We start from the raw sequence: 17,620 nt of genomic DNA, 5'->3' as shown, positions 1-17,620 counted from the left end.
CTCTGATACTGTCCCCAGATGAGACAAACACACTCCAGCGTTAACTACTCAGCATTGGAGAGCTGCGTTATAGTGTAGTTCTACCATTGAAAAGCTCACTAACCAAAGTAAAGTTATATTTCTATCACTTTCTCACTACCATGAAGGTCTAAAACCCTCTGCAGTTAACAAGTCTATTTATAAGCAATTCCCCTTCCCTAATTTTTCCCCCCACTGAAAAATGGAGCATATTACTGCTAATAATGAAACAAAATGGGCATCATCATTCATTCCCTACAGCCAATTTGTCTTGCATAGAAAACTTGTGACAGACCATTCAGAGCATTCATTAGGCAGCGAGGTGATAATACCCAGAATTAGTGTGTGAGAAGTTCTGCGTGGAAACACCCACGTCTCCAAATCTCTCTCTTTCCACCTACACATGCTAAGGGAGCACAGGAACAATCCTGTTGTGCTCTGTGTTACAGTACCAAGACCGCTGCCAGTTCCCAATCTCCCTGGGACCCTGCTGCAGACCGTGGTAGCAACGTCCACAATCACGGCTTTTAGGCATGGCAGAGCATCTCCTGCAACATACTGCAGAGTGGGTGAGCAAGTGGGCAGGCAAGCAGGAGGACATGCATCTGACATGGGTAACTAACAGCCAAAGAAGTTTTTAGAAGCAAATGTCTTCCTCTATTAAAAAAAGCGGTTTGGGTCAATCAAGACTTCGTAAATTCTCAGAGCGGTTTCTGCACTCAAATCCAGAAACATCTTCGAAGAAGTTGAAACCTTTTGTTATCATGCTTCCAAATGAATGTTTCATCTTGTTTTTGAACAGATTTAAAAGCTTATAAGCTTTATTGTAAGCATGTAAAAATGTGGGGGGAAAATCCTCAACCAACCTCAACAGCAAGAGGTCTCTTTTTGTCAGGAAAAAAAATTCTGGTTAACATGAAGCAGCAGATTTAGAAAAGGGGACAAGGACTAACTCTGGTAGAGTTGGACTGGACACAGGGTGTGCTGATGTGAAGGAGAAAATTTAACAAAGGCTTTTAAAACTCTCTCTACTGCAAATGGTATGTTTTCTATGCCATCTGCAACTGCATGGAAAGGACATGCTTTTACTTCATGGGCAGAAGAGAAAAAAAATTAAGACATTGAATATTTCTGCCTATTTTCCTTCATTAAACCTTACCATTTTCAACCATCAGTAGATTTACACCTGACCCTGCTTATTGATGATCCTGCTTTTAGCATGCTCCAGTCCTAAACCCTTTGGTCATAAGTATGTTGTCCACTGTTAATGTTATGGCAGTTTACCAGCTGCATAATACGTTTTTAAAATCTGAAAGCGTACTTAGCTATGGGTCTGCGCTTTTTCACAAAAATGGAAGTGTAAGGCAAGTCATGAGATATATAAGATGTGGTCCATATGCTCAGCTGATTTAAGCAGTAGTAAGCCAGAGGCGCTAAACTAATTATACCAGGTGATTTGTTCTGGTGCAAGATATTTGTGCTGCACATGAATAAGGAAGAACTAATGGAGGATGCAATAGGCAACAGCAGCCTCAGTGCACCATGAGGTGGGGAGGTTTGAGATCCTGAGGGGAGCGAGGAAGGCTGCTATGATCAAGAGGATGCGTTGCAACATGTATGAGAGAAGAAACTGAGGGAACTGGGTTTGCTTAGCTCAAAGAAGGGAAAAGCCAGAGACAAACTCTTCTCAGAGGAACACAATGAAAGGACAAGAGACATTAGACAAAAGCCTTAGAAAGAAATTATGACTAGATATAAAGAAAATTCTCTATAATGAGAATAGTGCAACACTGGAACCAGAGATGTTACGAAGCTATGGAATAGCTCATTCCTGGAGACATTTGAAACAACTGGACAAGGCTCTGTGCAACTGAAGATAACCCAGCTCCAAGTGGGATATCGGACTGGAGACACCCAGAGGTTTCCCCAGTCTTAATCTTTTTGTGTTTCTGGCTGGAAAGCCCCAAACAATATCCTAGATATGCTGGGCTGTTTCCACCTGCTCAGTACAGTTGACCTATCCTTTATGTACTGTCCATTTGCTGAGGCTTTTCAGACATTCAGCAGGATTATGCTGGCAAATAAAGAAGTCCAGTTGCTCTCAAGAAGAAGGGGCCTTACCCTGCTCAGCCCAGGAAAGAGCCATCAGGATGCAAGCACTGACAGCAACAGTCTGCCCTGAAAGACTATTTGAGTTCACTGGAGTTGGAAGGAAGAGATATTGCCCCAAATTCAAGTTCATATATAACATTACTAAGAACACAAACAAGTGCCTCACACACCATGAAACTACACTCCGATTAAAAGAAAATTCTTCATATATCCCAATCCAAGTAGGCAGAGAATCTGTCTTCTTGCTAACATTAAGATGGCGTGCCTTTAACTGCATGGTATAAGTAACAGATGTCCCAAGCGCTGTTTCGCGGGAAGCTGGCTGGATGCCCATTCAAATGCCATTAGAACTTGGCTTCTGGGGTTTTTTTCTTTTTCTTTAAGTGAGAGGAGGTGGAAAATAAATGCCATCAGCCTCTCAAGAACACACATAAAATGGGCACCAGATAATTAATTTAAAAATTGCTTAAATATTAGCAGTTCCTCTTGTATAAATAACTGGATTTTTATTAGAACTTTTAATTGCATCAGACGTATCTGAGGGACATGTCGTGTCTCATTTTAAACATTTATTTTGCCAGAGTAAACCAACCTAATGTATTCCATGAAAATTAAGCTTCCTTTCATAATGCTAATTTGAATAATCAGTGTGTGGCTACAGAACAGAGAGCAATGTATGGAACACGGTGTTCACTGTGTATTTAACTGTGCTAAGATGGCTTCTGCATGGAGAATAGATGATCATCCAGGATGGGAAAGATCCTGCTGTAGCCATCAAGATTGCCCTTCTCTGCCAGTGGATGTGAGTTAAGCAACCCCTCTCCAAGGATAGGAAAATATTATTTATCTAGTCTTTGAGTTTTGCCCTTGCACAGAAATAATGCACAGACTTCTGACTGGCTAGTCAAGAATCTTCTGGAGAGGCATTTTAAAACAGAAAACATCAGTGAAGTAAATCTGTAAGCTGCTCACTTCGACAAGCAAGTTCTGACTTTTTTCTGGTCAAAAATTGAGATGTTTGGAGGACAGAAAAGGAAAAAAATAGTCAGTATGCTTTATTTTGTCATTTCAAAAGTGAAAAATGTGATTTTGTTTTGAAGCTATAACTGGAAGCTTCATATAATATAAAATGTTGACTCAAACTGAAGATTTATGAGAGCATGTCGTAAAAAGTTAAACAAAACTGAATAAAGCACATTCCCCATTTCATTTTCAGGAGCCAAATATTATCAGGTGGGATTTTTTCCTCTTCTGATATTCCCCCGAGATCAGGGGATGGGTAATTCTTTGGCTTCAGTCTTCTGTCAAAAACTTCACTAAACTTTCCAACATAGCCCATGACTTTGAGCAAGTGGCTTGGCACACTTCAGCTAGATGCCTCCTGTCCCACCAAGCTGCCAAGGCAGGGCTGCCATCTCACCAGATAAATTTACACTCTAGAAGTGCCCTTCAGCCCATCTATTTCCAATTAAGAAGACTGGGTGGAAGTGACTCACAAGTACTCAGCACCTTGCCAAACTGATCTCTAACATTTCTGATAGGATATATAAATAAGAGCTGTTTGGGCAATTGGGGCCCAACCTTAACCATGGGGACTCAGGAGGTTCCCCTGCACCCACCAAGGTGCAGCCAGCAGCAGCTTCCCTCATCTTCCCTCCCAGCCTGAAATACTGCAGAACTGCTCTTACGTTTTATTCTCCTCCGCTGTTTACCTAAATTCATCCCTGCTTCCACTTAAGCCCATTACTGTGTTGTTCAGTCCTCACTGATAGATGAGGGTAATGAATCCCTGTCAATTCTAGCAGCTCTTCCCATGTCATTAACAAATAGGCCTCCAATGGGATTTTCTGCAGATTGAGAACACTCTATACCTTCTTTCTTTAAGAAAAAGCAGCTAATACAACCCAACACTGGGTCATTACTCACCCACTAAAGCCCACTGAACTCATCCCATGTGTTGGTGTCTGCCTGAGGAAAATCACAAGGCCAGACTCTTCTTGCAGGAAGAGACCTGCTCAGTCTGTCATGGAGTAAAAGTGCATGTGTAGAGGTCCACAGATTCTCCTTCTCCAACATCAATTGCTGTCATTGCAATCTGTGGTATTTCATTTGTTCAACACCAGCACATGAAAAAGGGGACTAAAACCCAGCAGTCACATCTGCTACAGGCTGAGTTTTTGGTGAATGCAGCCTCTCGGGTCATGTCACAAGGGCTTTGCCAGCCTCCCACAATTTCAGTTGCCATCTTCCCAAAGCTCCTCTCATGCATGGACACCAGCCCTGAGCTGGCTGCAGCAGAGCAGCCCCACCACACACAACACTCCTGCCACAGCACTCTGCCAGCTTCTTGGGGATGGGGCAAGCACCACGGATGTAGGGTTGCAGCCGCCTTGCACCCTTGTCCAAGCGCATCTTCACAGGACAACATCAATGCCCTGCTATGTGTGCTGCAGCACTGCAGACAGCCCTCACCTGCAGCCCAGGCCCTGCCTTCCTGAAGGAATGATGCCTTCAATCCAGCTAGGACCTTCTTTGAGCTAGAACAAGATTTGTCCCTAGGTAGGTTCCTTCTTTCACAAAGTACATGAAGTTTGCTTCCATCAATCCCACCACACGGATGAACTTCTGTTCATCCCTAGTAATGACGAGGAAGACACCTTCCGTGCTGGACAGGCTAGATACAATGTCCCTTCAGCAGTGGTACAGGGAGCTTCATACCAACATAGGATGACACAAATGAAGACTTGAGTGCAGTTCGTGGCACCAAGGATCTGAGCTTATTACTGTCCACTCAGATCCATCAGTCTGACACCTACAAAATGAAGGGATGCTGTAGAAAATATCCTGCACCTTTTTTAACCTTTTGAAGGAGCTTTGGTATTGACAAAACTACTTCTTTTGCAAAAGGAAGACTGGCTACTGCTTTGCATTTTTTTTAAGCCAATATGGCTCCTGCACACAAGCATCATTTTTAAACCTGCGTCACTCTACTGCGCTTTGCTGTGCTTTGTTGGACAGCATGAACCCAACCCCTTTGAACAGGGTTTTGGAAGATGAGTTCCTTTGGAAAGGTCATTCAATACCCTCAACCTTTACCCTAGCCTCAAAGCACTAGACCTTAGTGAACAGCTGGTTTTCTCCAGCCTGGAAATTCCTGATGCTTGCTGAATTTTTCAGGATAAAATAGTGAAAACAATTTTCTCCTCTTCTCCTTGGAGAGAGAATTCCCCATATCCTTTACCCACGTGGCATGTGTATAAATATAATCTCCTTTCTCTTCTGGCAGCAATTCAAATCATGGGTTTTATTCTCCACCCCACCCAGATGGCAGTTACAGAATCGGGGCAGGAGGGAAGAAGATCGGAGAGGAAACATATGAAATTATACAGGCAAGATTTAAAGGGGAAGGATAGATAGAAAAAATGTGCAGAAAACAGCTGGCTTCTTCCTAATTTGATCTTTTCAAAAATAAAGCTACACAAGTGAGACCCACTAGGTGATGCATTTGATTGTAATTGGGTTGCAAAACAGGCTAATTTTTCTTACTGTAGTCGCTGTTTTCGTCCTTGGTCCCATCAATTGTACCATCTGGGTGCATCTGCAGGAAGTATTCCTGCTGGCTGAATAACCTTGTCACAATTCCTTTCAGCTGGGGTTCTGCAAAAAAAATTATTACTATTAGATATACCAAGTAGCAAGAGACCCAATTTGCTTGGCCCCCATTAAGCCCTGAGTAAATGTAGAAGTGCTTGGCAGATAAGACAGCTTTCTGTGATTCCTTTCAAGCATGGTTGTAAAATATTCATATATACATAGATGTACAGGCAAATAAAATTGAGATCAAATGAGCAGGTAAAATGCAATGCATAGTTGGTGCAGCAGAAAGTAACAGATTTATGGAACATCACTTAACTGAAAGTTAGCTACCAAATGAAAGTCTTTAGACAGCTTATATATTCTGGATATGCCACTCATTCAGAAGAATATTTGCTAGCAGTGTTGGAAAGAATTTGCTTATTGTTTCTTATTCAGCCTGTGAAGCCAACTACCTTGTTTTCTGTATGGTTGATTCCCTACCATGCAGTTCCAGTTTTATGCCAATGAAAATCTATTTAAATCACTGGTATTATAGTGGTGTAAAACCAAAGTAACTGAGTGCTGAATCAGGCTGCATGAGTCCAACTGTGTGGGAATCAGGGAGCAAAATCCTGAAAGGAACAGATGCAAGACACCTCCAAAAATGACCTCTGAAGCACTTATGGGCACCTTAAAACGCCTCTGTTTCAAAATCCCGCATGTTCCTCCCTCCCAAAACATGTGCCACACTCTGGTAGATGAGAATCACTCTTTGCCTCTAGCAGGGTCCTTTCCCAGCCCCTGTACATCATGAGCCAGCCACAGACTGGCTAGGGGCTTCCTTATTGCCTCTGCAACATTTTATACCTGTGCTAAAGAGTAAAAAGAAAACAAAAAAAGCAGAAGCAATTTGAACTTCACATGACAGAGGTCTGCAACATTACTGCCTGTCTCCTTGCCATCCAACTGATCAAACACAAATTAAGTGGTCAAAAATAAATTCAATTTTAATCATGCAAGTCTTACAATTTGTCACAGGCATTGCTTCTGGAAAGCAAGCTAGCTGGCTACACGTGAACAGACACACTAGCTGAATGGCAGAGATCTTCCTTGTGCGACAGCAGTTTGTGGTTTTATGTGACCACCCACCAAAAGTAAATAAATAAGACCTAGTTATTGCTGGCTCAATAGACAGGAAAAAATCCAGTGTAGCATACCAAAATCTTGTCAGCCTCCCATCTTTCATGCCTCTAGTGAGGCTGTTTAATAAGCCATAGTCCTTATATAACTCCAGTCACGTTGTGTGTTAAGTGTTTCCATTAGGAGCCCTCATCTCTAACAATTTTGCACTGCACTGTACAACTTCCATTTGAGGACAGCACTCAGCCTGCACTTCTGCACAGGCAAACCCCCTGCAGCAAGCAGGGACCTTGGATGCAGACAGGCTGCAGGTGCAAAGGATTTCAGCTTCACCAACCCCTCCACCAGTCGGGGAGAATCAGGTACTATTTCATAGCTCCAAAAGCCACTGAATCAATCAGTATCAGCTGGTTTCTATGCGGCCTTAAAAAAGTGATTTCATAGCAACAAGAGTGTTGTAGACTACAGACAGGCTTTCTCCCAGCAGGACAACTCTGGGACAGTGAATAAGTACAATTGTACTGGCCATCTAGTAAGAGCTAACGTCGGTCAAGCCAACAGATGTCAAATTGAGCCTTAGATTGAGCTAAGTGTTTTGCTTGCTTCTTACCAAAATGAATTATCTATTTTGTTGAAGGCAGAAGCTTAATTTAACTTGCTTTTCTAACAAGCCCATCAAAGCTAGAGGCAATGAAAAGCTGTATTCTCAGGCACAGATGACTGCACCACCCTCCTTGAGCCTGTCCCCTTCCTCCCTTTTATCTAATACCACAATAGTAAAGGCACTACTAGGCACTCTGATACAAGACCTACGTTTGAGTCCCTGAATGAGTCTTAGCCTCATTTTTACTCTGGTTAAATTTTAGCATTTAAGTACTTTGCACAAAATGAAAGAGCTCCCAGCAGGAGAGATTTAGAAGATGCTCCTACAGCCTGAGGCTTTGTGTGCTGGGGAAGGGAGGAGATCTTGTCTTAAAGCCCCTCAAGGATAAGAGAAGTGGAGATATAAAAAACCCCTGACCTTTTCCCCTTTCTTGGGAAGATAATTTAGCTACAGGATAGAATGACCTTTCCTTCCTCTTTGGGGTGCAAACTATACTTCGATCATGCAAATCACTTTGGAACACATGAAAACCTCTCCCACTTTTACTAAATAGCCTACCAAGTAAAATATAGAGCAAATCTGCTCATCATTAGGAGCTTCATGTCATTTTTAGAGTTTATCAGAACAGCACCCAAGATCCCCTGAGGTTCCCCTGCATCTTCACTATAGATGCAAATACCATTGCAGCAGAAGGCTAAGCATCACCATAGTAAAACACAGGATAAAGCCCCAGGGTCCCTTTTTGTTACTGATCTGACATAGACAGACAGTCAGGTCTGACTCAAGCTTAACAACTGCCATCTTCATAATCCCAGGCTTTTCTGAGTCAATGCCTGCCTACGGACAGGTTGGAGGAGAAATCTTGTCTTACATGTGCTTTTTTTTTTTCTGATCTGACCTGGTTTTGCTGAAGTTTGAGGCTCATGCCCAAACTCAAAGTAAAACTCAAAGGGACTAAAGCAGAGAGCTCTCAGCCATACACAAACCCACCACATTCCTCCTGGCCCTAACACAGTCTGACAGCAGCAGTGTTCCTCTCTCTCCTCACTGCACAGATCCTCTTCTGCAAGAGCATCCCTGCTCCCCAGCCTCATTTAGGATGCCCTGCAGCACCAGCAAACAAATGCCTTTTCCAGACACCAAAAGGTCAGAAAGCCCTTTGGAGACATACAGATCTCTTTTCCTGGTTTCTGCATTTCCTTGGGTCTCTTTCTACAGGAGAGAAGCACTGGTGAGCAGCTGCACCTTTGGGTACCTACCCGAATGAAATACAAAAGCAGCATAGAGACATGCATAGCCAGGACCAAGTTCTCTCCTCTAACACAGAGCACAGCCCAGGAGGGTTAGGGAGTTGCCAGGGCAATGGGTGATTTGCCTCACCTAGTACAGCTGTCTCTACACCCGAACTGGGCTCCCTTTGCATCCCAAAAATCAATAGGCAAGCCAGGCCAGGTCCATAGGGTCCTGAAACCACCTGCATCTCTCCACCGATTGCAAAGGGACCAGCTCAAGCACAGCTACACTGGTGACAGCAGCCAGCAGAGTAGCTGCTTCCCACCTCCTGTCTCATGTCTGGGCATAAAGTGGGATATTGGGATTTGTCATTCATACAGCAAGCAGTGTGGCTGTGAGGCCTATAGACAAAATTTTAGGCAAAGGCAGCTTTTAACAAGGAACAAGGACTTACCCATCTTTCTCCCCAAAGCTCACTACAGAGTTACTACCTGAAGAGGGAACTGTGTAATCACAGGACAGGATTTTTCCTGCTAGCCCAGAGGAAAACTCTGCACGTAACTTTTAAGAGATTCCCTACTTTTGTCATATCATGTATTTTAGCACCACTTCTTTCCATCTACAGAGCAATTTTATCACAGTCTTCCAGCATTGCTATCCCTTATGCTGCAGCAATCATGCTGAAAACCTCAGTTTGTAGAAAAATCTCAAAACCAGTAGGTGTCCTTGTCAGTTAAGGATGGTGGGACACCCTGGTAAGTCAGAACAGAAGGCAGAAAGACAATGAAATAGACTGAGAACTCTTCACAGTTTTGCAATTAAAAGAGAGAACAAAACTTCCAGCAGGCAATATTCCCAGTGCTTACTGGGGCACTGGGGAGGGGGCAGAATTAAAATAAAACCCCACAACCTTGATACTTTTATTGTCTAAAGTTCCCTCAATGATATTGCTCCAGACTATAATCGATAAGAGAAAGAAGCAAACCAAAGAAAAAAAATGCAGCACAGATAAGTACAAACCCTGCCATGAGCATTTTCTTTCTATAATTCACAGAATTTACCAGGAATCAAACTCAAACCTACTCTCTAACCTCACCCCTATGTAGCAAGGGGGACTCAGATCCTCTTGCATTTGAAGGAGCAACACTGCATAACACACCTGGGATAAACCTATTCCTCCCACTCAGGCTCCTCCATACAGTCTTTTATTTCGCAGTAGGAGCAGCTTTCCCTGCAGAAATGGAACTGAACTAATGTATACAAGACTTCAGCACCAACTTAGCGTCTCCCTAAACACAAAGTCAAGTACTTCAGAATGGATTTAAGAAAGAAGTTATGACTGCCTTGATCCCAAAGTACCGACTAAACAAGAGATTTCCACGCAGTATGGATTCCCAGTGCAGACCCCATGCTAGTAGGATTCCCATATGATATGCAAAGGGATATTTTACCCTTATAAGCAATACTGTTATACTTTAAGATGCTTAATTTAAAGTTCCTGTTCTGGTTGTTCATACACAGCTGTTCAGGGCTGGGCAGTGGTGGAGAAAGCTCGGTGGACTGTCTCCTTATGCAGATGCAGTGAGCTCAAATCCTTCAAATATGGTGCTCCCAGAAGATGCAGGAGAAGATCATGCCCAGGAAGCATCCCCGACACAACAGGCACAGTCACACCACAGCACAGACCAATAAGAGTAACAGGGAGCAAGAGCTAAGCCATGGCTCTGTTCCTGGTCTGCAGCATCTGCCAGGCTAGGAGTTTTCCCTAGGGTGAAGACAGTTCTCAGCCAATCACGCTTAGAGCAGTCATCCAGTGACCAACTCACTGCACATCCCCTGAAGAGCATCCTACTCACTCCTCCTTCCACAAACCAAATTCACCAGCTCTGCCTGCCCTGCTTTTAACTTTCTGAGCCCTTTAACACAGCTGAGGCTAACTAAATCATGATCTGATTGCTAATCTCCTTGTCTCTACTTAAATGGTAATGTGATGCTGCCATTATTCATTTCAGCTGTCCTGCTGCTGAGCCTTAAAGTCATCTCGGTTCGCCATCAGCTGCTGTGCTTCCTGCCTTATTGTACAGCAATTTTCACTCTCCTGGGGCTTGCCCAGGACATGATAGTTGCAGGGTGCTCACACGTACTTTATTTGATCTCCAGGGACATGCTCACAGAAGGCCAGGGGATCATGCCCAAATCAGCTACTCTGCAGAGTCACATCCCTCACCCTCAAACCACAGGCATTGCTGAAGGTATTTGTGTGCTACGGGGAAAAGAGCAAGAGCTCTGGCAGGGATGCTGGCAGAAATGTTTCTTATCAGATATATCACTAGCTCTTTAATGACCTTTTCTTTTAGTTCTGCTATTTAAGGTGAATGCAGAACTCGCCCCGTTAACTGGAAAATGAAAAACACACAAGCAGAATAACTCACCTTAAGGCAGAGAGGAGCTATGACATTATGCACCAGCACCACATTTAGCAAAGCCCCACCGAGGGCACTAACTCTTGTGTATTGCCATCAGCAAAGCAGCAGCACAAACCCCTGGGTGAGGAACCCTACACACTATCAAGTACCGTAGCGTAGCTCAATTCGATCCAAACCCTGAGTTCAGGAGGACCAAGGAATAGGGCACAACACTAATTTCCAGCTGAGACTCCATCGTGGAAGGCAGTCTGCTGCAGCCGCATTTCTTGCAATTCACAGAACACTTCTTATTATGGCAATACGATGATCTGAGGCTGCAGCAAGCCAGACCCCACTTTGCCTTGGGCTGGGAAATCTAAAGGGACTCAACAAGACCCTACTCACAGAAGTCACCTTGATCCGAACTCTCTGAGTTAATGGTAGGGATCTCAGAGGGGCTGCTTTTCAATGATCTCTTGGAAAGATGAAGGGCTTAGTGACGTTTCAGGGATTTGAGCCACTTGCAACTCATAGCGATGCTCTGGTTGGCAGGCAGGCCTCCACTTGAGGTTGCTGGTGCAGAATTGCTTTTAAATCCACTCCAGAAGTTACTGTGCTGGGTGCCTGCAGTACTCTGTGTTGGTTACGGCATAAATTCTGAAGCTCTTGGGGTTACTGTTCTCGACATAACAAGCTGTCAAACAACAGAGGACTCTGGTAGCTCAGACAGCAAGCAGCTGTTTTATATTCAGCAACCTGCAACAAGGTAGAAGGAAGGTACCTGCGCCATGATTTCAACAGGAGACTTGCCTGCTTGTTTGCGCTCTTTTTCTGCAGCAGGACATGCTCTGACTCAACGCCTCTGCGGGGTCTTAGCACAGCAACGCTGTCAGAGATGCCAGCGGCAGGCTCCCACAACAGTCCCTCTGGTACCTGCTAAGGACATTGGTCTGGCAAAGGGAGAAAGCATCTCCAGCCCTGATCTGAACTGTGGCTGGGCATATTGCTGACTCTCTTCCGTGCCTGTGCAACAGTTTTGCTGAGGATCTGACTGCAAACACAGGAACTGTAATACATCTCAGGAGCATATTTCACCTAAATGTTCTTTAAACATTTGTTTATTGCAATTAAACATTTTAGCCTGGAATTTACACATTCCATTATTCTTATTTTCCCCCATTCAGGCTGCAGCTGTCATAATGGGAGGTTGATTTATGACTCACCCAACCAGCACTCAAATCCTTAACACACCAAAACCAGCATTCAAGTCAAAGCATATACTGCTCCTAATTTACTTAGATTAAGTCCACGTTTAAAGTGCCACCACAGAAACTGCAGTTCCCCTCCCCTGAAAAGGATGGGTTCCAGAATACTCGATAAGCCAAAAACTGCAAACACATGCAGACAGAGCAGGGTAACAAAATCCCTCCTTCGGAAGTACGGCATTAATGAAGGCTTGCGTTAACTCAGCACAAAAACACATCAGTGAGCTCCATGCAGATTACTATGGTGACAGGCATCAGCACAGAACTTGGTGGAGAAAAAGAGGAAAAGCTGAGGGAGAAAAATGTTGGGTTTTTTTCCCAGCCAGGAGCTGCTAAGTTCCTGAGGAGTTAAGATGAAGTAAGTGGCTGTCTCCAATTAAATGCATGACTGTTGGCATAAGTTTAATAGCTCAACTCACTACCATGATTTGCTGAATCCACCCAAACTGGGAAGCTCAGGAATAACAGCACTTGCAGCTGTGCCAGGAGCTGCTGCCCTTGAAGACCAGGGGTGCGTTTTCCCCAGCCAAACGCCTTGGCCGACTCTTCCAAGCTGTGACCACGGCAGAGCGTGAGCCTTTAGCAGACACTGCACATGGGTCTGTGACTGCACCTGCAGTGAGTCATGCACGAAGCAGGTCAAAGCCTCCTGAGCCACATGCGGGGATCCTGGAGGACACTCCAACGGTGTCACTCAGGTGCGGAGGTAGGAAACCCTGCTGCAAAGTGCTGAGCATCTTCAGCTCCCACAGGAGTCACTGAGTGCAGAAAAGCATACAGGCGGAGGCAAGGAGGACGTTTCCCAGCCCCACAAAATGTTTTCCACAGTTTCTGTGGCTAAACTCAGCAAAATTGTTCAGAGCAGAAGGACACACTCTGCCTCAAGGAAGCCTACAAGCAGGAGGCCTGGATGGACTGGGCAGTGCAGCCTGTAGCATCCCAAGTAACAGGCAGGGAGAGGGCAAATGAACTGCAGAGCCGAAGAAGGTGAACAGCATCGTCGGGCATTTGCATTTGGATGCCTCCGCAGGCTGCCTGCACAGAGGTCAGGTCACGGTGGGCAAACGGCGGCTGCCCAAGCATTAGGAGGGGCTCTGTAGCAAAGCCAGGCATCAAGCCCCACCTTGCAAAGCTGCCACAAACCCCTTCGGTTTAGATACAGCCATTCAGCTTAACACACGGGCACATCACCCAGCCTGTGAGTAGGATGGAGAGATGTAAACAGACTGACTGATGCTAAGAATTATTCCCAAGATCTGTGACTCTGGGAGCACCAAAGTTGATCCCAGCTCCTTTCCCGATGATGCAGAATGAAGGCCATGCCCAGCTCCAGTTCAATGTGATTACAGGGTTAGTGTCATCTTGCAATTACAGGGAATTTATTTTGAGAAGAAAATGACTCTGGGACAATAGAGCTGCATGGCACACTTGTGTATTTACTCATCTCAAGGGTGAATCTCCACCCAGGGCTAATAACTACAGAGAGACAACTGGTGTTTCCAGGATGCATTACGTGAAATAACAGGCTGTGCTGACAGGGATGGCCTCTGCATTTGAAGGACAAGCTTCCAAAAATGACATTTTCCTAACTCGGAGGGATGATGGGCTCAAACCGATGACAGCACCCATCAAAGCAATCGCCTCCTGTCACCATCAGTGAGTCACTAGAGCAGAATGGCACCTTGCAGGCAAAAAGAGCATCCAGAGAAGTGATTTCCTTTCCTGTGCTGATGCCTGCAATGAGGAATAGTAATTAGCCCTCCAGCACTGAGCACAGCTGCCTGCCTGCACTCCTCTACCAAGGAGCAGACATGTGCAAAGCTCCGCACTACGCCTGCTTTGCTCTTACAAAGATGAGTCCCTCCAGGGAAGTCTTATTTCTCCCTTGCAGGGTAGGTGGAAAGGATGTGGTTGCATGGCACTGGCATTTATGCAGGCCCTCCCATATCAAGGGAATCAGCTTTACACAGATGTTAATAGAAGTCTGAGGTAAGGGGCAGAGAAAGGAGTCATATAAAGCATTGAAAATGGGGGTGCAACATGGGACCACTGCTACATGTCTCTTGCAGGCCACCCTGTTCCTAGGACCCTATGGATGTTAGGACTTATAGAAGTCACCCTGAAGCTCACTCGCTCCCCAGGCTCCAGATCCCATGTGCCAGCCACCTAAGGTCCAAGGCTCAAGAACAAAAGAGGTCCAAAGTCTTGGATGAGTTTTCCTAGAAGGCAAATACCAAACTAATGTATATGACACGAGCTACCCACTCTGCACACAAGCTAAGGAAAAGACAGCCATCTCCAGCACTGCAGGGCCAAAAGAGGTCCCCAACACCACTGCAGGTGAAAACAATGGGATGGAAGAGGACTGATGGCCACCGGTTATTTTGGCACAGAATTGCTCACTACCTCTGGGCGAAATTGCCTAGCTGAATATTTTGCTAAAAAGTTCAGAGTAAGAGCAGCTGAAGCTATACACAAACTCCATCTCATTAACAGGGGAAAAAAAGGAGATCTGAAAAGAGTACAAGTTTTGATTTTTTCTTTTGAGACAACGCTTTGTTTGGCAATTTAATGAAAAAAAAAAGATGTTAAAAGAGATGGAGATGAAAGCAAAAGTTTCATTTTAAGTAGAATGAAATATTGCATTGGATCTGAATCCCCTCCCCAGAAACTTCTTCCATTTAACCAGAGAACTAAAAAAATCAATTCTTCATACAGCTACACTCCTGGGTTTGTCTTTGTCTCCCCCAGGACACAGTTTCTGTTGCTCTGTTGATCCAGTGTGTTTTACCAGCAGTCAAAATTTCAAAACATTTCCCTTTAAAGAGCAAACTTCTACACCTGTATTGACTTGAGCTCCGATGAGGAGAAAACCAAAGCCTGACAGGAACAGAAAGCATAAAGGAGAGATGTAGGGCTGTTCCAGAATTTATGCAGGGTGTCGTGGTTTAACCCCAGCCAGCAACTAAGCACCACGCAGCTGCTTGCTCCCTCCCTCCCAGTGGGATGGGGGAGAGGATCGGAAGGGTAAAAGTGAGAAAACACGTGGGTTGAGATAAAGACAGTTAATAAGTAAAGCAAAAGCTGCGCACCCAAGCAAACCAAGGAATTAATTCAGCACTTCCCATGGGCAGGCAGGTGTTCAGCCACCTCCAGGAAAGCAGGGCTCCATCACCTGTAATGGTTACTTGCGAAGACAAACGCCATTACTCCAAATGTCCCCCCCGTCCTTTTTCCCCCAGCTTTATACGCTGAGCATGACATCATATGGTCTGGACTATCCCTTGGGTCAGTTGGGGTCAGCTGTCCCGGCTGTGTCCCCTCCCAACTCCTTGTGCCCCCCCAGCCTGCTCGCTGGTGGGGTGGGGTGAGAAGCAGAAAAGGCCTCGGCTCTGTGTGAGCACTGCTCAGCAATAACAAAAACATCCCTGTGTTATGAACACTGTTTTCAGCACAAATCCAAAACATAGCCCTGTACTAGCCACTATGAAGAAACTCTATCCCAGCCAAAACCAGCACAAGGGTGAGCTTTTTCAGGTAAGGAAATTTAAAAAATGAGAAGTTTAATGGAAAAGAAGTTGTAGTTACAGCTGCCAAGCTGTCATTTTCCAGCACAGTCAGTGCCTTGGCTACTGAAGGTTAAAGCATGCTCATAAGTATGGATAGCAGAGCACACAAGATGTATTATTTATTTTGAGGAACACCCTGCAATTATTCCAGACATATTGTGTAATTAGCCAAAATTACAGCATAGTCACCCAGAGTGAAACAGAGGATAGCATAAATATTATGTGTGAGCCCACAATCACAGAGTGGCATTTCATTTGGGTGCAAACGTGACTCCATGAACCAACCGAGCATGTGCCCCTTCACGGGAGCTTCTCCCTGGCCCCCATGGGCTGTGCCCGCTCCCAAGCGGGCACCCGCAAAGGGGAAATATCAGGAGTAAAATTCAGACCTTCCCCATGCCGGCAATGAGAGCTCAAGTGCTGCACGAAGACTTAGCAAACGTGTACCCCCACCCTGCAGAGCTCTTGGGCTGAGGGATGATTGAGCCCAAAGCTCATACCAGCAAAGAAGGGGCCACAGCTATGGTGTCCCCAAGGGAGGTGGAAAGGCAGGCTCAGAGGATGATGTCTGGAGATGCAGCTTGCTGGGCTTTGCTGCCTGGAGCTGGCAGGAGGGAAAAATAGAAAAATAGTTCTGCCCTCTCCCCATGCTTGCGGAACCTCTCACCCTACAAACGGGGATGGAGAGGGAGAGGGTTTCCTACAGGGCCATGTGTCACAGAGATGTGTCCTAAGGAGTTGTTTGATGGGTCAGAAATCCTGGGCAATCTTGTGGCAGCGCTTTGCCACTTGTACAGTTAGAAAGGCTGTGGTTTGTTTTTTTGACTCCAATATGCAACATAAAACTACTTCAATTAAACAGACTTCTTCCTGGTTTCCTACAAAGATTTGGTTTGGATGTTAGGAAATTCTTTCTACTTAGAATTTCCTCCATGGGAGGATGTAAAAAACAGGTTAAAAAACATCTGTCTGGGGAATATACAGCTGGTGTCAGTGCGGGGCTGCGGTTGGACTAGTCAACCTTGGGGGTCCCTTCAGCCTTGCTGCTAGGTGACCACAACGTGGTGACATTATCACACTTCTGCACCCCCAGTTTTTGAAGGGCTCCATGACAGAGTCCCCAGCTCCCCTCACCTTGAAGTGCCCCATGCAAGGCACCAGATCACTAATAGTCCTCACACAAGCAGAGCAGACACCATCCCTGCTGTTCACGCCTGCCACAGCGCTGTGATTTGTGCTATTCTCAGACGCTTCCCCCATTAATCCAACAGGCCTGAAATACTGCAGAAACACCGAGAAGTCCCTCACACAAACAAAACACACTATGGAAACGACTACATCAATCTTCCACCCGGCTCCGCATGCCTAGAAAAGTAAATTCATTAAAATAGAAAATGGATGGTACATGCTATCAACAAGCACGGAGTAGAAATTAATCACTTAAGATGCTACCAGTCTCTTGGGGAGGGTACCTGGTCCTACCAACACCAGCTCACAGAAGAGCCCTGGGTAATCACTGGATGGCAACTCAGGGTAAAATTTGGGTCCCGGTGTCACTCTGCAAGCGTTCAATAACACCAAGCAATAACGTCCCCTTTTGCTACAGTATTCCTCATGCACTCCTGCAACATTTTCCAAAGGGATGCGAGGTGTGAGACTTCTTTATTTAACAGGTAATGAGCCTGGGATATGGAAAAA

General features: G+C 45.1%; 1 protein-coding gene across 3 annotated transcripts in view; it reads right to left on the bottom strand.

Moving 5' to 3' along the window:
- FGF12 (fibroblast growth factor 12) overlaps positions 1-17,620 on the bottom strand; it is a 236,415-nt gene that overhangs the window by 76,114 nt on the left and 142,681 nt on the right. For all 3 annotated transcript variants that reach the window (XM_052804083.1, XM_052804084.1, XM_052804082.1), the window contains one exon: positions 5,677-5,787. In XM_052804083.1, the coding sequence (XP_052660043.1) occupies positions 5,677-5,787 (111 nt within the window). The remainder of the gene's footprint in view (positions 1-5,676; positions 5,788-17,620) is intronic.

This window comes from Harpia harpyja, chromosome 12 (assembly GCF_026419915.1).
Source record: "Harpia harpyja isolate bHarHar1 chromosome 12, bHarHar1 primary haplotype, whole genome shotgun sequence".
Lineage (NCBI taxonomy): Eukaryota > Metazoa > Chordata > Aves > Accipitriformes > Accipitridae > Harpia > Harpia harpyja.
Note: the sequence above shows the minus strand (reverse complement) of the source record. Positions and strands in the feature narration are given on the sequence as shown.